Below are 19357 nucleotides of genomic sequence, written 5' to 3'. Positions count from 1 at the left end.
ACACTGCCGGTCGGTTGTTGGGTTATGGTCTGGTGGACAGGAAGGAATCTGAATTTGATTAGTGGAGGAGAGTGGCAGATAGAGTTGGTCATGTCAGCCAAGTCGATGGCTAGTGGCACGAATGTATCTAGCTTAATGCATGGTCAATTGTTCCTATAACCACCTAACCAGTAGCAACAACTCGATTGCAGTTTATAGACCACCTGTTCTGTCCATGCACTCCCAGACTCAGTAATCACTAAAGCAGGTTAACTGCCTAGTCTGTGGGGCCGCAGCCTGTCGCTGCAGGAGAGTCCGTGCCAAATCTGACTCGCGACTCCAAAAGTTCCCCGCAAACTGACCCGCCTCCACATCGACCCCGGCCTCAACCGGTCAGGACGGCATCAATTCATCAAATAATATCGAGTTCTTCTGCCTGAATGCCCTGCAGGGCTCAATATGACAGACCCCGTCCCACAAAATAGCCCCGCAAGTGGCGGCCGCCCTGCTGCTCCGGTGGGTTCGTATATAATCTCCTTGACGAAGAGATATTCCCCCAATCCAATTCCCTTGATCCATTTGATTCATTGATTCACCAAAATGCCACCCCAGAGTCACGCCCGCGAAGGCGCCATCCCGGGGACAGTCGACCTTACTGCCGCTGAAGGAGAAGCAACCAGTTCAAGCTACGGCCAGGCGCTGTACCCTGTGCCCACCGATGATCCCAATGATCCTCTTCTAGTATTTTGCCATTCACCCGGTAAGAAAGTCGCTCATAGCTGACAAAAAAAAAGTGGCCAGCATGGAAAAAGAACGCGATCCTCGTCATCGTCTCGGTGTATTCCTTCCTGGGAAACTGCTCGCTCGTTGGGCCGTCGGTGTACATCAGTATCTATGCTGAGGAGTTTGGGATTTCGCACGCCGATGCGTCGGGCTTGATTTCGTATCCGAATCTGGCGTTTGGGTTTGGTGTGCTTTCTAGTCCTTGGGGTGTCGGTTTTGGTGTATATTTCTGATTATTATTCTTTCTAGGCAGCTTGATTCTGGTCCCAGTGTATCTGAAATTCGGAAGGCGGATTGTTACGCTCTTGTCTATGGCGACGGTATGGTCTTGTGATATTTACTGTGCAGGGCGATTTACTGCGCAGGGCTAATGTGATACGATGTATAGTTCGTCGCTGGCCTCATTGGTGCCTCCAGGGCAACAAGCTTCTCTGGACTCATGACCGCGCGCGTCTTTCATGGCTTTGGGAGTGGGGTGTGTGAGTCTTTGCCTGTGCAGCTGGTCAATGATATCTTCTATCTGCATGAGCGAGGCAAGAAGATTGGGTATTATACCGGTATCTTCATCTAACACTCGACTTAAATGCTATACTGACAGGTTTAGTCTGCCTCTGTCTCGGGTCTACTGGTCCTTTATATGCAGGATACATGCTGGCAGGGGGATACTCATGGCGCCTGTTCTTCTATGTCCTCACGGCGTTCGCGGGTGCGCTGCTCGTGGCCTCGTTCTTCCTAGTTGAGGAGTCTCGGTTTCATCGACCAGAGATCCTGGAGGTATCTGATTCTGAGCCGTGGGACAAGAACGAAAAGCAAGACGGAGGCACAACGCAGGTCGAGGCAGTCCCCCCAGTCCCAGCACGAAAGGCATTCCTCCAGACGCTGAGACCATGGGCCCCGATCGACCACGACGCCCAGTTCTTCGCAACAATCGTCCGCTCCTTCGCCTACTTCCTCGTCCCCGCCGTGCTCTGGGTCATCACCAGCTTCGGAATCTACATTGGCCTCGGCGCCCTCACATTCAACTACACCTTCCCCCTCCTCATCACCGAACCCCCCTACTCCTGGCCCCAGACCTCCTCAGGTCTAATCGCCCTAGCCACAATCATCGGCTTCGCCCTCGCCCTCCCCTTCACACCCACATCCGACCTCATCGCCGCAAAACTCACCCACCGCAACGGCAACATCCGCGAGGCCGAAATGCGTCTCCCCGCGCTCCTCCCCGGCGTATTCCTCGCACCCGCGGGTCTGATCGTCTACGGTATCACCGCCGAAAAGTCCCTCCACTGGACGGGCTTCTTTGCAGGCGTCGCGATGGTGCAGTTCGGGGCATACTTCTTCTTCACGTTCACGCTGGCGTATGCGGTGGATAGTTACTTTGCGGACGTGAGCGAGATGCTGATTGCCATGAACCTGGGCAAGCAGGCGATTTCGTTTGGGATGGGCAGTTATCTGCTTGATTGGATTGTGGGGCGCGGGTATGCGGTTGTGATTGCGGGGGTGTTTTGTGCGGTGGCGGTGGTGAATAATGCGATGATTGTGGTGTTTTGGTGTGCTGGGAAAAGGATTCGGAGGAGGACGAGTAGGGGGTGGCTTGGGGGGTTGTCGAGGAGGGGGAAGAAGGGTGATGTTCTTTAATTTGATGTTGATAGGGCTACGGGTGTCTATCTTGTACTACTTTGAAGTTGCACGATATCTGGGTCGACATGAAGACTGAGAAGATTAATTCAAAAGTCATACATCGAGACAGTAGAATTGCCCATTGGATCAGTCTTCATCCTTCTGGATCGATTTAGAAATCGCCCCAGTTTAGTGCTTTTCGATCCTGATATCAGCCAGAGACAATACCCACGACTGACGGCGGGCGATCTGCGTCGGTGGCATCCATTATCAGGCGCTTTATAAACTGTAGAAAGGTCAAGAAAGAACAGTATTTCAAATAGATAAGCTTGAATACCTGACCTCAGGTTATCGCGGTATAGCCAGTCCAGTAGGCTCGACCAGCACCAGATTCTTGTTATGCCTAGAAAAGAAGACATAAAACCATCATCCCCAATTTGGGACTGGTATCATTATCGCTCCATTCTCTGGTTGTGGTTCGGTCTTACGTATGGCTGGTTCACATACCAAGGGAACAAGATGGAAGCCCGCTTCTGCATGTGCAGCATTGAACAGCCCGTAGATCTATTGTTTCATGCATATTCTGTTACCGGGAACACGGACGCCAGAATGACGCTCCACATGGCGCCAACACGGGCAGCAAGGACATAAGTTGCTTGGCCAGGTATATCTTCAGAATTCGCTGTCAAAGGCAGCACCTGATCCGATTATACTGTCTGGCCTCTGTCGGTGTCTTTTGTCTTTATGTTAGGAAGTCAACAGAAGACGCTGACGGACTGTTATACAGTCCCTTATCTTTCATTCAAAGATGCTGTGTGGTACTTGCAGCCAGTCTAGGCAGTTACAAAAAGAACCCCCCCATAGTGAGGAGAAAATGGTGGTCGCTCCTTTTCTTCCCTCCAACCATCCAGGTATGTCAGGCATTGTTTGATGAGACGCTAGACCACTACACCAAAAGACCTTGCAAGGCTGGTGGTGATCCAGCTATCTCCAACATTATTTTAGCCATAATGGCCAGTCGACGTTCTTTGGTTCTCGTCAGAAGATGCGACAAGGAGGCGTATGGGACAACCGGCCAACCCCAAATGGCCCAACAAATCCCAAACCGTAGTAGTCATTTTCCATATCCATGGTAGAAGAGCAACTTGCTGTTGAAGTTATTGACAGGCCACAAAACCGCCCAGGGGGAAGCAGATAATGAAATCTTGCCCATAAAGGCAAGACAGGTCTTGCTGTACGTGAAGAAGTTGACATTGGTGCCAACTGTGACTGCTGTCAAATCTTTGGTGCCTGTTACCCCCGTTGCTGCTGTTTCAGCATGGCCTTTCAGATATCTCTTTACGGCCAGGAGTCCCTGCATGCTCAATACTTGGGAGTTGGTAGAAAACCGACACTAGCATTAAGCTTCTCTCCTATCCCCAGAAATGCACCCCTGAGTCGTAGATGGCACCATTCGGGAGTGAGTTAGTGGTCGGCAGCATCCTGCCTGCAATTCCGCCCTAGTCATGGCGGTGTTGCAAGAATCACAATATAATGCTCAGGTAAAGGGCGGCCAAAGTGTTATTTATGCCATGGAAACCCCTGGCATTCATGGACCATGCTGCCGGCACCAAGTGCACAGTGTTAGTGTGCAGGAATCTTGCTGGTACTCCGTGGAGATCCCTGACTTGGACAGAATTGCAGGCAAGGGCAGAGTACTACTAGCAGCGTCTCAGGCACAATAGATGAAGAATGACTTAGGGCTAAGCATGACTCCGACAGACTCGTGATAATGGGCATGGGCTGCAGTGACGACGTAGAGGGAGCCGCCATGGTCCGTCGTGAGATCTAATCTGGACTTTGGGATAGGGCTCGGTTCCTTGAGTCTCTCAGACAAGGCCATGAGTTCCTTGACACGACCCTCGAGTGTGTCCATGTCGGACAGCCAGATGAACCCCTATCAGCCTGGGTCGCAGTGGTCACTCTATTCAACAGTTTCGCGATTTTTGGATTAAGTGGCACGACGCTCGTGCTCAACTTCTTCACGCCACCAAGCACTTATGGATGGATGGTGTATCATCGTTTCCTGCTTGCTTGGGAGGACAGTTGCTATCCTGGCCGATCCAATACCTGGAGGCGGACAACCTGTGAGGGACACAATGTCGCGACAGTGATCCTTGTCCTGTCTACTCCTGGGATCCCACGACGGCTGCCTCGAGGAAGCAAATGTTGTCGTAGACATAATGCTGGCGTTTGTGTATTCGTGATTCTGGACTGCCGTTGCGCCTTTCGTGCCGAATAAATGTGTCACTTCTGTATAACTCCGAATGGCACATTCGTGAAGTTGATAGACCATGCAAAAAGGTGTGGACTCCATAGCTGCCTTCATTGTCGCGTCGAATGCGAGGCGGCTGGCTCGAGAAGGCCACTCAGCGACTTGTATACAAATCAAGATGATATAAATCAGCATCAGGTAATCGACATCGCTGTGTACAAGGCCACCGGCAATGGCGGTCTCACCATTGGCACAAACGTAGATGCTATGCCCTCAATAAGTCGTTATCCATTGAGGCGCCCTGCTGGGACAAGGATGTTCTCAACGCCGAGTCGTCGAGTAACCACTGTTTCCTCCTTGTATGGACTGACAGTTCTATTCTACCTATGAAATGATGGGAATCGGATGGTCAGGTACCTAGCGTCGACATCCCACCCGTTATGTGCATAACTGTCGTGAGAGTATCGAGAAGTAATGCTTTTTTGCCTGGTCAAGGCGCTATGTCCATCCCAGCCGTTTATCACTAAGACAACCACTGCCGAAAGGCCACGGCTTCTATGATAGGAGCGGCCACAGTAGTGCGGTTGTTGCGCGCTGTAGATGACATATCGGAAGAGAAGCTGTAAAACAGACAGCCCTCTTAGATGACCAGTTTAGCCTCTCTGGCTTGCACTGAGCCCGCGGCCAATGCTTCAACTTCGTGGTCGATGCTGCACGACGACGTACCTAATAGCAGCCCTACACGGAAGGCCATTCTGAAAAAGCGTGCCCACTCCGACATCTGATGTCAAACCCACAGGTTGCCTGGAATACTTGAGCAGTTACATTTAAAAAGTCTGAAGCAGTTCGACAATATATGGCCGTGGTGGCCACACCGGCGACAAGCACGTCTAAACCAAGACCAACCAAGACCAAAGCAATGGATGAGCATACCACTTAGGGTTAGGGGTGGTAGGACGAGATAAGAACGCATGCCAGTGGGCCTTGACCACGGCTACCCACGACAGTACAGCACGGGCTGCTGGTAATTGAACGAGATAGGAACGCAGGGGTCAATAAGGAAAAGCAGAAGAAAAACACCGGCCAGCATGTTTTGACGACTGGGGTGACTGTCACCCACGACAGCGCCAGGCCGGAGGATTGCGTTGCGGCCGCCAGGGCCCATGGCTGTTCTATGGCTTTGTCAAGGCCCCGATGGAGGTTTGTAGACATGCTCCACATTGATGTCGAGTGGTGTAGCTGTCTCTCTAGTTCCAAGGGGAATAGGGAAAAGGCCCTCGCTCCTCTGACTGTAATCGTGTAGGCTTCATTTGCCTGAGCACTTGCGTGGGTTTGTTGCTATGGGACGTAAAGTTACTGGCACAATTTCAAACCTAACGCTGTCTTTTTCCTTGCGTGTCCGCCAGCTTGGAAATAGCCTTTGCTTCGTTCGTCATTTGGGCAAGGGATAGCCCCCTCATCTATATCTGAAGCTCCCTGCTTGTCGGATCTTATTCTTCCACAAATGCCTGACAGAATCCTCCAATTCCGACGGGTTCCATGTATTCGACGTTAAGCAAGAGCATGGAGAAGTAGGTAGCACAGCGTCTCCAAGTATCTGCTTCATACGCCAACCCCACACCGCATCACCAGTAGCTGGCACGGTAACTGGGCAGTCTGGGATGAAGGTTTTCATATCTGTGAGATGTTGGCACAGCAGGCCAGGAGGGCAGCGGTCTAAATTCTTGAGGTCTGCCACTAACCCAGCAGAGGAGACCTGACATCAAGGCCTGAGCCATGTCTATTGTTTACCTCCTGGAGAGAGATAGAATGCCGCTATCCTCCAGACTGCAAGGGTGTGATGGTTACAAAGGATGTGTGCGACTGCTGCAGTTTCCATGGCGCTGTCTCGAAGTGACCGCGAAGAATCCCAGCTGGTAAATGGTTCGCAAACCTATTCCATACTGTAGAACATCCGCCTTTGCCTTTCGGGACGGAACATTCAGAGGGGCGTTGGTGAGACAGGGCCTTGATGACTCTGCCCGAAAATAGAAAATACCTGATTATTGGGTAAAGTTTGCGCAGTTCTGTGGGCTTGCTGCCTACCAGCGCCACCTGTACCGACAGACTTATCCTGATAAGCACTTGCTTGATGCTTTCCGGAATGTTGGGTTTGTGTGGATATTTGATATCAGACAGCCCAAAATCCAACGCTGAATCAACGTGATGTGCAGTAGCACACCAGGGTATGCAGTGGTGATATCCAATAGAGAACTCACTACTTACCCAAATCCTACAGACTGCCGTCTCAGAAAGGGGTTGGGAGATGGTGTGTGTGTCCAGTGTAAGGGAAGACATCGACGTCGAAGTGGATGTCATTAGACCGATTCAGATCCAACCCTGAATCAGGAGCCCTCGACTGAAAAAAGCCGTGGGCTGTCCATGGGTAGCAACCCTCCACACTGACTTGTCAGAGACACCTGAGATCCTTCAGTCGTGTTGTTCGGATGATGTTCATCGACAAACCTCTGACTTGCAGTAATTTAAGGATGGTGAGACTCTGGCTCAGATACAGACATTTCCCTGTCTTCGCTGTGCCAGACACGACACGCACAATGTGTGGTCTTTTTACGGCCCGGTGCAAGACAAGAGAATCGTGCCAGACATTTGATGATCTTCGCAACTTCGATGGCGATCAACCCCCATACAGCCGAGACAGTGCCAGAACAAGACCAGGTGGTCAGCATCTGCTATGACATGCGCGCAGTGATCGCACATGAAGCACATCTCATCTGCCATCCCGGTTCTGTGTCCTGGATTCATAGAGGGCCGTCCCTTCCAGACCCAGATCTTTGAGGGAAAGGTTCAACATATTATTCCGCGGAAGAGTCTCTGCCCACGGCGTGAAGAGTGCAGCCATAAGTCTCTGGTAGCTTTAGAGCAGCATTGTCAAAAACAGCCGCTGGTTTCTGAGATGAAGCAGGAACCACCGAGTATCTGAAGCCAGCAACAAAATGCCTGTCCAACGGCCAAGGCGTACGCAGGTGCAGTATGCTCCATAGCTTATATGAGCAGTCATCCAAGAGTTGATTTAGCCATGGAGGTGCTCATCTCCTGTCCACGGGATTCCCGGCAGAATACCAGGAACCGCGTTAGACTGATTGCCAAACCACGAACCATAGGCTTCTCGTCTCTCTCTTACCGTCAGCTGCAGGTAGCGGATTGCCAGGGTAGCCTCTTGAATCTGCACAACTGCGCGAGGCACCACGATATACTGTTCGATTTCAACATTCCCAACCCGATGCGTCGAGAAAGCTTTGGAAGTCATTCCAAGCTGCCAGAGCCTGCAGAGTCTCCCCGTGCATCTTGGATCTTGCAAGGGCACTTGCGTTAAACTCAAGTGCATCCAGCGTGGAACTTGCAGTTTGATTCCCGGCTACTGAGTGTGGTTCGGAAGAAACATCACGAGCAGCCCATCCAAGTGATGGGTATCAACCGCGCTTTCAGCATCATCAACCATTCAGCGCAGGGGTAGTAAAGGCCACCATACTGCGAGGGGGCGAGATAGCCCCATCCACACTCAGAGACCAAGAGAGCCGTCAGCTCCGTGCTTGCGGCTGTAGATAGCACGCTTAAGCATGCAGAGAATCAACCGGCGTAAATGATGGCAGTGTTGACGGACGAAGTCCCAATTGCTGACAAGCCGAGCGTTCCTTTGCGAGAGCTGCTTTGCTCTCAGCCTGGTCTTTTCGTCCGAGTGCCTGCGAACGGTCATGCACCAACTGCGAATACACGCTCTGGACTTCATTGGGGATGTCGATGCTTCTGGGAAGATATCCAGGGGAACCAGTATGAGGGCCTGCGAAAACGAGCGCCGTGTCATAGATGGATGTGGCAAATACAGCACTCCTGCAGGAGTTTCTGGCTCAAGCACAACCGACAAGCCACCTCAGCTCATATGTTGGGCAGATTACTACGGTGGCCATGTCGTCGTCGGCGACTCGAGAGCGTACTGTAAAACAGCGTCCACTCTCCAGTTGCTACACGCAACTAAAGAGAGTCGAGGAGGCAGCCGAAATGGAGTCGAGACATCGGATCTGATGCTCTGGTCGAAGTATCTCGCATCCGTATTCATTGCGAGGCGTTGGGCGTCAACTTTGGAGAGAAGCTCGACAACCTGTGCTCTGCTTGTCCTCTGTGGCAACTGGATAAGTTTTACCATGCAGGTCGGAGTAGACAGTCTTACCAACCCTGCGTTGGCTTGGCTAGGATCCAGAGAATTAAACTTCCCACTGAAGAACAGATCAACACCCGCACTGAAGCACTTTTTCTGATCTTCTTCATGCTTGTCGTATAGCACCACGATTCTATTCACCGGCTTACAGCAGGCCTGGGCCAATCGGTGAAAGACTGTTGTGCCGACAAAAATAGCTGTAGTGGTCCTAGTTCTTATTCCACCAAGCATAATCTCACATGAGATTAAGACAGAGCCCGGCGTCTGTTGGAACCTTTTGTAGGTATCAAGTCTCTGCTCTGCTGTGAGGGTAAAGTTGGTCAAGGATACATTGATATCGATGTCCGAAAGAGCTTGAGAAATAGTACTCAAGCCTCTTTTTGAATCCCTGACTTTGTCAACGTACACAGTCCATGACCTGGTGGAGTCCTTGGTGGCATCATCCTTCAACACAGGATATCAAAATGAATCCGGGTGTTTGTTGGAACTGTCGGTAGGCATCATACCTTTCAGGTGGTGATGGACTGTAAAACAGCGTCCACACACGCAATAAAGACGAGTCGAGGAACCAGCCGAGATGGAGTCGAGACATCGGATCCGATAATCTACAGCTACGTACGAGGGCCGTCGACGACACGATTTAAAAACGAGGATAACTCGACGACACGCTAAAAAGGCGAGGATAACTCGACGGGCATGCTTCAAGGGCAGTATGCGCGGTGAAGATAACAAGACCCCACCCATCCACGGATATTGGGTCGGGAAAAGGTGTACGTACCATAAAGGACGGTATGGCCTCGATGACAAAATGGAATCGACCGTGTCAAGTGGGCCAAGATTGGAAGACGAGAAGGTCGGCGACCTCAACTAAGTCAGGTGCACCAGTTCAGGCCTCGATGACGTACCTTAATCTCAGTCTGTCTGCATATGCACAATGACAGATGTAGAAGTGTAGAAGTGCTGGGGGAGATGAGAGGGTAGGAGAGGAGTTGGAAGAGAGAGGCTTTGAGCGGGGGAAACGGGGGTTTATATAGACGTCGGGCTGGGTGTCTGATTCACTGATTTTGACGAGCGCGTCGTCGTTGAATTGCCAGTTACTGGTGGCGGCACTGCAGGCTGGATGCAATTTTGAAGAAATGAAGATGATGGATACGGTGCACTTGCTGTTGCGTCGAAGACTTCGATTCTCTCTTTGTCAAATACGAAGACATTGACTGGTTAGGGTTACTGGGCTGTTCATCGGGGATACGAGGGGAAAGCCCTAACAAAGCCCATTCACCAACAAAGTAGCCTTGTTCGTACTGAATACAATAAAGAAGAAAGAGCAGGAGATGTTTCAAGGCAGAAAGAATTAAAAGAATAAAACACAGGCTGGAGTTAATAAAGAAATACATTTTGAAGACGGATATTTAATGGGCCAGCCCTACTCACCTTAACTCCATCCAGCACAACAAACTCATACAATCGACACCATGAGTGACGTACGCCTTCAACTAGAATCCATCAAGGGCAAGCGCCCCAACCCCGACTCAAATCTCAAAGAGAAGCTCATCGCCATCTTAAAAGAAGTGCTACAGCCAAATGCATCCCTCAACCCGACAGAAGCAGCGGCGGTAATCGACGACCTAGCACCAAAATTCCGGGAAGCTGGCAGATACGGGAGCCGGAGGAAACTGCGTATGGAACCGGCTATTGAGAACTTCATGACGCAGCTCTGGGAATTGCTCTTTGAGGCCATGCAGTTGGTGCCTCCCGAGCATTTAGGCCACACGCGAGCGATTTCCATGCTGGATGCGCTGTGCCAGATCAGCGGGGATTTGGATGTGAACACAAAGCATGGGCCTTTGAGATGGAGACATCTTCCTTGTCTTACGCGGTATCTGTTAGAAGGGACCTGGCGTGCGTATCTAAACAATACCCCTTTTGAATATACAACTGACACTATACAGATTGGACCGAGCCTTTCGATGAGAGGGAGTGGCTTAACTTGATGTCCTTCGCAGCAAGACTCCTAGGAAGCGGCCTCGTCGATGCAGAAAACGGTGTCTGGGATTTGGAATATATAGCCTCTCACCAGCTATGGCATATAGGGGGGGAGTACGGCCAACAATATCTCAAGGGTGATCTCAAGCGCGATCTGGCCCTGGGAGAAGAATGGATTACCCATGCCGGTGCGACGATACTGCAAATAGCGCGCAGGAACTTCTACAAACCCAATGTTGCTCACCCTAGGTTTTTTACTCGGTGTAGGAACATGTTCAACATTAGGAACTGGGAGCGCTGGCAGCGACGCCTTCTTGAGGTTGGGGCCGAAGTGGACGGCGATCTCTCATCGCGCTGTCTGATGTTGGCGCACAAGATGAAGCTGCTTGAGAGAGATTGAAAGAGTGGCCAGTTGTTCAACTTTTGCAAGGTCTTGGTGTTTATGTCGAGTAATTAATGGAATGGAAGTACGTTAAATGGTACAGACTTCGTATGTTAAGCCGAGCAGCCGTCGCTCGCAACTGTGGATGAAAATAGATTATACGCCGTAGAACCAGTGGATAAGGAGTTATTTTTGACTTGGCTTTAACTAGACTCGCAGTCGAGAGTCCGTTGGCTGATCGGAATAATCTCCCTTACAGGGGAAAAGGGGCCGACTCAGGGATGGCAGGGAGCAGGGACTCAGGGAGACGCAGGGAGCACAACAGAACCCCGGCTGATAAGAGAAATTGGCCTGCCAACACATGGGCAATTTGGACTCCATAGTTGACAATTGTTATTCAATATTCAGTTCCCATGGCGAGTCCCAGATTGTTGATGAGGTCACGGTGGACCGCCTGAGACAAAGTGGGCGAGACAGTGCCCAGTTTCCCATGGCGGTGACCCCAGTGACTCTGAGGCGTTGAACTGAAGTTTTCTCCAGACCGAAAGGATCAGAAAGAAGTCTTTTACAGCCAGTCAGCAGTCCGCCACCGCTGCAGAATTTGCCCCGGTGGTTGTTCGAGGTTGGAGAGATAGGCGAGGGAGCTCCGTCTGTGGATCGACAGATCAACAAAGACCTCGAACTGGCCATGGATCAGCACTCGGCAATGAGATCGAACTACAAGTTGCCACTCGAGAAAACCAAAGTTAGTGATGAATACTGTAGTGCAACTCGGGTTCACTGTGATAGACATGGAATGCGGTGACAAACCAGCCAATCCGGACCAGACAGCATGGAATCCGGCAGTGACAGCAGTTGCGTATGTTGTTGCCCGTTCAAAGTCGCCACCGATCTTGGATTCCTGCCTGGATTCTTGGAAAATGGGCCAAGGAACTGCCCACTCAGACCAGGCGGATTGGCAGTGGACTTATCGGGCCAATCACTGGCGATGCTCTTTGACCCCGAGGAGCTGCAACCCACTGTTTCACTTTGATGAGCGGAGGGGGGTTGTTGCCTGAAGGTATTCGTCGTCTGACTGACTCTCGCTGGTTACACTTAGAAGTGATTACTATTATTGCTCTCTGCTCATGTCTCAGTCGGTGGGATCAGTGGGATCAGTAGGGTAGCAGGGTGACTGTTGGACCGCGCTGTGATTGGCTTCCTGATCCTGGCATTGACTAGAACGGCCTAGCGCAGAGCCAAGTACTACACGCTAGCCAATAGGAGCTTAATCCTATGGAGGGAAGCTTCCTGTTTGGGCGAACCCCTGAACGCCATTCCGCTGCAGAAAATCAGCAACAAACAAAACTGCACCGAAAAAAAGCATCAACTTGTTTAGCCCTCCTAGTCTTCTCCATCCTGCCTTGATGGCTCCTCCGGCCATGCAGCTAACGCCCTGCAGCCGGTCTGATAGGTTCAAATTAATCTAAAATAATCCAACTGCCATGATGCCCTAATTTCCGCCAACCAAACGGCCCTCTGTGCCAAGTGTAGTCTCTCGCTGTCGCCCTCGTCTTCCTCTCTTCCCCTTCTGTACTGTTCTTCCCCTCGTTATCTTCACCTCCGACCTCCTCGCTGGCTGGGCTTTTCAATCCCTCCTCGTGCGCTTCGTTCGCACGTCCGTTCTTTTGTGCTCCCACGTCCTGTCGCTCTTTTGGCCTATCTGCCCCTTATTGCCTTTATTGCCTTGTTCTTGAATCGCGGCTTGCTGTCGTACCACGCTCTTTGCTTTCTTGCCCACAGCGAACTCCTCGAAGATGACTCTCCTTCGACACCTCGCCCTCTTCGCGGCCTGCTTTGGGCCAGCCGTTGCCCAGACATGGACTCATTGCAATCCCACAAAGGAAGACTGCGAGCCCAACGCAGCGCTGGGAACAAACCACACCTGGTCCTTCAACAGCACTCTCGACGAGAAGATCTGGAACACCACCAATGGCGAAATCACCTACACTGACGAGGGCGCCGAATTCACCATCGCCAAGAAGCTCGACTCGCCCACAATCCAGTCCACCTTCTACATCTTCTTCGGCATCGTCGAAATGCACGTCAAGATGGCTGCAGGCCCTGGTGTCGTCAGTAGTGCGGTGCTGCAGTCGGACGATCTGGACGAGATCGACTGGGAATGGGTTGGCTACAACACCTCCGAGATCCAAACCAACTACTACAGCAAGGGCGTCACCGACTACGAGAACGGCGAGTTCTTCAAGATCGACAACGCCGACACGGAATTCCACAACTACACCACCTACTGGACCCAGGACAAGATTGAGTGGTGGGTCGACAACAACCTGCTCCGGACCCTGACCTACGACGAAGCGAAGAATGGCTCCGATAGTGCGTTTCCGCAGACGCCGAGCAATGTTCGCATTGGTATCTGGCCTGCTGGTGACCCCGACAATGCGCAGGGCACGATCGAATGGGCTGGTGGTGAGGTCGACTACGATGCTGGCCCGTACACCATGGTGGTCAAGGATGTGCGCGTCCACGACTTCCACACCGGCAAGGAGTATGAGTATGGGGACAATTCTGGCACTTGGGAGAGCATCAATGTTATCGAGTAAGTTTACCAAGTTACTGCTTAACTTTTGGCTTGGTTTGCTGTACTAACAACCATCAGAGGTAACTCCACTGCTGTCGAGGAGATCAACAAGCCACCACCAAAGTCGCTCAACGATAAATGGAACGACCTGCCTTCCGGCGCCAAAGCCGGTGTCTACATTGGCGCTGCCGCCGGCGGGTCTGTCCTGCTGGCCCTGTTTATCTTCTTCTTCATCCGCCAACGCAGAAAGGGCCGTCTCGAGCACGCCCTCGGAGAGAACAAGTTCAACAACGAGCGCAACGAGATGAACAACTTCCAAGACAACTGGAAGCAGAGTGAATGGAAGCACGGGGGTTACCAGCCTGTTCAGTAGGACTAGCCTGTTCAGTAGAGGACGATGCTCGCATCCCTTGCTGCGACCCACGAAACAAAACGAATCATCCATCATTCATCATCTTTTTGCTCTCGACAATGTATCAGACATTTTCGCTCTCCCTCACCGACGTCAGGCTCGACCAGGCTCCACCTGCAAGGGTCGCCGTCTTAAATGAAGCCCAATCTCCCCTGCGCCTCGCAGGCGAACCTTGCGTAGGGCTGCTCCCACTGCCCACCTCAAAGGCTCAACCGCCTAGTCGAACCCGACGTCGCATCACGACTCTCTCCCTCGCCTTCTCTCTCTACCTCTCTTCCTTCATCGGCGCAATCTTTCCGCATCTCATTCTCAATTTCCTTGTTCATGTTTATATCATATTCCCATCCTCTCGTCGGGTTTGGTTCACGACTGCTGCTGCTGCTGTTTGGTTTTCTTCTTTGTACATACCCTTTCCAACTTGTATGCCGTTTTTTCCTGGTGGGCCTCATACACCCTCGCAAGTTTACTCGTCCATCGCCCAACCTCGAACTAATTGTCTCTCCTCAAGACAGCGAGCACAGCATAGTTGTGTGGACGGACTGCGCCGGTTGTTTCGTGTACCTCTCTGTCTGTACCCGTACCTGTATAACTATAGATCTCACTCGCGCTCTCCTCTCGCTAGGAGGACTGGGTCTGTTCGCGTATGCAAGGCGTCCAGGATTCCAATGCATATATTTCGCTCGCTTCATTATTGTCCATTATCACTAGTAGAACTGCCCCGCTACCCTAACTACTAGTATTATTTATACCTACTCAGTCCTCAAGCACAACATGCCCCGGCGAAGCCGGCCCCTCCGCACTCTCCCAAACAACCGCCTCCTCCCCCAACTCAAACTCAACCACCCCACCATTTTCCATAACATCCCCATGGTCAAACCAATTCCGATCCCAGGCTTCCCCATTAATCTTCACGCTCTGCACATAGTGCCCCTTTTCCAGCCCCGACGCTCGGATCCGCAGCGTGTTGTTCCCGTTGATCGTCATGTTTAGGTCGCTGAACCAGGGGGAGCCGAGGAGGTAGGTGCGCGTTGTTACGAGCGGGTACAGGCCCAGCATGGACCACAGGAGCCAGGTGTTCATTGCGCCTGCGTCGGAGTTGCCGGGGATGCCGTAGGCCGTGTCGTGGAAACTTTAGTTATTTAGTTAGTGTCTTAGAATTGGGGGATATGTTTTGTTGAGTAGGGTTAAACCGCTGGTAGAGTGACTTACTATTGGAGGGCGAGTTCTCTAGATCGCTGGACGCTCTTGTGCTGTTTGTTTAGGAAGTGGTAGAGGTACGGTGTCGCGAAGTCGGGTTCGTTTCTTGTAACGGTCATCAGTTAGTGACTAGTTGGTTTACTTCGTGTTTGGGATAGGACGCACCCGATGTTCATGAGGGTTGTTATGCCCGCGCCGTTGGGGCCCAGCTCTTGGACTGAGGTGTTTGGTTTGAACTTTGGACGTTAGTTTATTGGACTTGTTGAACTGTCGCCGTGTTATTGGGAGGAGTACCATTAGGTCTAATCTGGCTTCGAATGTCTCTGGCCCGCCCATGAGATCGATTAGGGTTTCTGTATCGTGCGGCACCACGAAGGAGTATTCTACTGCGGTAAGCGTCAAAGTGGTAAGAGAAGTATCGAGAAACTGACCCCAAGGTGTCCCTTCATAGCTTAAATCAGCCCAGTTGCAGCCATAGCAATAGAGCGGATCATATCCCGAGTTATTAAACGTGCCGTTCGAGAACTTCGGTGCCAAAAACCCCGTGAAGTTCAAACTTTCCACATCACGATTCCAAATATTCTGCCATCCCGCTGACCGACGGAGGTACTTCTCCTGGTCCTCGGGCTTCTCACCAGCTGCGACCTGGCTAATGGCAAAGTCGTTAAAACTATACTCCACCGTCCGCGAGATGCACCGCGTGTTTCGGTCCTGTGAGACATAGCCTAGTTCTAGCCAGTCGGTGAGCGCACCGCGGCCTTCTTTGGTGCTTGCTGTCAGATCTAATGGGTCACGCGTGTTGTATGGAATGACCTCTGCGTCCGTCTTCATCGCTGCGTAGCCCTCTGTCCAGTTGATGGCTCCGCGGAGCCCTTTCACATATGCGTCTGCGAGTACATTGTCGGCGTTTGAGCCTCCTTGTACAATTCCATTCCAGTTTCCAGAGCGCCCATCGGGAAGGAATCCTGCATGTCTGATAGAGTGTTAGTAGTTGTTGGCCTTGTTTCTGTAGCAAAACCTTACTTCCATATGTCAATTAGCGAGCGGATCATTGACTCGTAGTAAACGGGCTGGAAGATGTGGTAGAAGCTGACGGTGCAGCGGAATATATCCCCTGTTTGTGTCAGTGACGGCAAGCCTTTTGCAATTATTATCAGCAACTAACACATTGTGTAGAAATCATCCCACGATGGCTCGTCCGATTCCCAGAGCGGGTTCTCGCCAGTTCTATCAGAAGGCATCAAATGAATAAAGTAGAGAGAACTGTATAGCAACCGAATATGAGTCAAGTTTGCAGTCTCGTCGAGGGGCACCTGGATTTTACTGAAAACATCCTTGTTCCACTCTTCGACGGCCGCATCTACCGTGTCATTGAGCTTCCATGATGGGAGCTCACTGCCGATATAAGCCTGCGCCTTCTCGGTGGAGATCATAGAAATCCCTATCCTTGAGGAGACGCTCGATTCTTCGTCCGAGTTCCAACTGAAAATCCCACCAACGCGATCGTTCATCGGTCCAGACTTTGCAGAGTCGCTCTGGTTACCATAGACAGGGAAGCTGGGCTGTCCATTTGAGAGACCTTGAAACCCTCGCATCGGATCTGTATTTGGCCCTTTGAAGACTCGAGCATTTTGCGGTTTCGTCTCGAACTCTCCATAGAAGTAGACGGTAAACGGGGCCCCTTAAAGCGAGTGAGTATATGTCTTTTCCTGGGCTAAAGAATATGTTTACCATTGTTCCACCCTCCCACATATGTTCCATAGCCGGAGTAAGCTTGTCCATCCTCATGAAGCTGGATCTCCCCGGCAATGTAATACTGACCGTTGGAATCTGTGGGTGCTCCTGGAAGATACTATGCTGGTTAGCTCCAGTATTTACCAGGCAACCAAATGCTTACATGAGAGACATCAACCAGCACATGTTTCTCTCCAGCGGGGAAATTGTATTGAATGATTCCGGCATGGCGAGAAGCTGAGAGTTCTATTTCAACGCCACTTTGCAGCTGTGTCTTGTAGTATCCTACGCTGGCTTGATCTTGGCCGACCTAAGCAGTATAAGTAAGTATAAACAATAAAGACTACGTAGATAATACCCTCGGCTGGTTATATGTCAAATTGTCCAGTATGTTCACCGGCGGATCGATCGACGTCAAGGGCATTTGTGGAACAAGGCCATATTTGGGGGCGCCTCCAGTCCCGCTTTCATGCATCATCGCTAGAACCAATGTTACAACAAGCTCCCCATTGCAAGTCAGAGAGCATACTTATTGCGGTCACATTTCCATCTGGAGTCCAGCCTCCGTTCAACACAGCCATGCTCCAGTTCGCTGCAGTGCTGTCGATTCCGACCTTAACTACTCCGAAGGGACGAGCACCACCAATGAAGATGTCGCCTCCTCCGTATCCTTGACCAGGGAAGGGTCCTTCGGACCCAATAAAGGGATTCACATATTGAGAATAGTCGACTTCAGCAGCGACTGCTATACCAAGACTCAAAAGGCCGGCGCTACCAACAAAGGAAGTTAGAAACCGCATGGTTGGGTTTGGTTGAGGAAGAGATGCTGCTCACACCACCAAAGGAGGGGCATATTATTTAAATATGTTTGGATTCCAACTCCGCACTGCAACGGCACCTTCCCCTCAGCATCAATACAACGTCGGCGATTTAGTTCTTGGTAGAATGCGGAGTGACCAAACAGAAGAAGCAATTCGGGCGATCAACATACCTACTAGCCGGCGGAACTTTCCCGTTTTGCGAGTTAATCCGGTGCTCGGGACAGCCGCACAGCAACACAATCGAAAATTGCTCCCATCAATTTTGTCCCGCATTGAGCAGCACGACCGATCAAGCCTCGAACCCACCCCGGTTTCCTCTCTCTTTTCCTTTCCACCTTCTCTATCCTGCTCCGATCCAAGATGGTTGTCACTTTTGACAAGGTTGACACACGACCGGCCCACATCGAGGCCATCCTCAGCGGCCTCGACCGGTATAACCCCGAGACAACCACAATATTCCAGGACTACGTGGTTCAACAGTGCGAGGACCGGTCATTCGACTGCTATGCCAACCTTGCTCTTCTGAAGCTGTGAGTGAGATCTTGACACTTTTACCGTTATTCCGCCCCGATCCATTCTGGAATGCTATTGTTGGCTTCATATGATGTAGAAATCTTACTTTATTATCACGTTTCCTATTACCTGAGACCCAAATTTGGGCATGTTGAGCAATGTTTCTCTGAAAAAAAGCCATTCTAAATCACATTATTTGACCTCAATTTGTGCTTTGCGCCCGCTAACCAACCGTCTGGTGCAGCTACCAATTCAACCCCCACCTCCTCCAACCAGAGACTGTGACCAACGTCCTCGTCAAGGCTCTCACCGTCTTCCCATCTCCCGCTTTCTCCCTCTGCCTCGCTCTCCTCCCCGCCTACACCCAGCCCTTCCCCAAAAATGAGGCCGAGGCCCAGGCCGCCCAGACATCCGACTTTGTCGAATCCGTCCAGAAGCTCGCTCGTCTATCTTCTCTCCTCGAGTCCGCTCAATATACTCAGTTCTGGTCAACGCTGAACTCCGATGACCTGTACGCCGACCTTGTTGCCGACGTTGCCGGCTTCGAGGAGCTCGTCCGCATCCGCATTGCCGTTGAGGTTGGCAAGGCCTTCCGTGAGATCAACGCTGAGGTCCTAGAGCAATGGCTTGACGTCCGGAACCGCGAGGCTCTCGAGAAGTTCGTTACCGAGGTGTGCACCTGGGAGGTTGAGAAGTCTGGCTCCAGCACCGTCATCAAGGTGCCCACAAACAAGGAGAACGAGGCTCGCAGTGAAGTCAAGAGCGAACGTGTTGGTGTCGATATGTTCGGCCGCGTCATCCGGAGAGGATTCGAGCAGGCTGCATAAGCCAATGAAACAAATTTCTGTTTCCTGTTTTCAAAATAATGAGTAAGGTCATGTGGAGATCTTG

The 19357-nt window shown here is 51.4% G+C and overlaps 5 protein-coding genes across 5 annotated transcripts; 4 read left to right on the top strand and 1 right to left on the bottom strand.

Moving 5' to 3' along the window:
* Positions 1 to 579: 579 nt before the first annotated feature.
* On the top strand, positions 580 to 2397 carry APUU_30478A (uncharacterized protein; the record flags this gene model as incomplete). Its single annotated transcript, XM_041701576.1, has 5 exons — positions 580 to 720; positions 774 to 948; positions 1012 to 1082; positions 1151 to 1319; positions 1367 to 2397. 5 exons carry the CDS (start codon positions 580 to 582, stop codon positions 2395 to 2397), a joined length of 1587 nt encoding a protein of 528 aa, XP_041554447.1.
* Positions 2398 to 10318: 7921 nt separating this feature from the next.
* Positions 10319 to 11229, top strand: APUU_30477A (uncharacterized protein; the record flags this gene model as incomplete). The annotated part of the gene is made up of 2 exons (XM_041701575.1): positions 10319 to 10745; positions 10796 to 11229. 2 exons carry the CDS (start codon positions 10319 to 10321, stop codon positions 11227 to 11229), a joined length of 861 nt encoding a protein of 286 aa, XP_041554446.1.
* Positions 11230 to 13007: 1778 nt separating this feature from the next.
* On the top strand, positions 13008 to 14162 carry APUU_30476A (glycoside hydrolase family 16 protein; the record flags this gene model as incomplete). Its single annotated transcript, XM_041701573.1, has 2 exons — positions 13008 to 13807; positions 13868 to 14162. 2 exons carry the CDS (start codon positions 13008 to 13010, stop codon positions 14160 to 14162), a joined length of 1095 nt encoding a protein of 364 aa, XP_041554445.1.
* Positions 14163 to 14954: 792 nt separating this feature from the next.
* Positions 14955 to 17713, bottom strand: APUU_30475S (uncharacterized protein; the record flags this gene model as incomplete). Its single annotated transcript, XM_041701572.1, has 11 exons — positions 14955 to 15330; positions 15411 to 15503; positions 15564 to 15634; positions 15693 to 15781; positions 15830 to 16371; positions 16422 to 16512; positions 16564 to 17079; positions 17130 to 17250; positions 17296 to 17442; positions 17491 to 17612; positions 17662 to 17713. 11 exons carry the CDS (start codon positions 17711 to 17713, stop codon positions 14955 to 14957), a joined length of 2220 nt encoding a protein of 739 aa, XP_041554444.1.
* Positions 17714 to 18313: 600 nt separating this feature from the next.
* APUU_30474A (CSN8/PSMD8/EIF3K family protein) lies at positions 18314 to 19293 on the top strand (the record flags this gene model as incomplete). Its single annotated transcript, XM_041701571.1, has 2 exons — positions 18314 to 18483; positions 18711 to 19293. The coding sequence occupies 2 exons, from the start codon at positions 18314 to 18316 to the stop codon at positions 19291 to 19293; spliced, it is 753 nt and encodes a 250-aa protein (XP_041554443.1).
* Between the last annotated feature and the right edge of the window lie 64 nt (positions 19294 to 19357).

This window comes from Aspergillus puulaauensis, chromosome 3, assembly GCF_016861865.1.
Source record: "Aspergillus puulaauensis MK2 DNA, chromosome 3, nearly complete sequence".
Classification (NCBI taxonomy): domain Eukaryota; kingdom Fungi; phylum Ascomycota; class Eurotiomycetes; order Eurotiales; family Aspergillaceae; genus Aspergillus; species Aspergillus puulaauensis.
The sequence above is the reverse complement of the archived record's forward strand: the minus strand, read 5'-3'. Positions and strand labels throughout refer to the sequence as shown.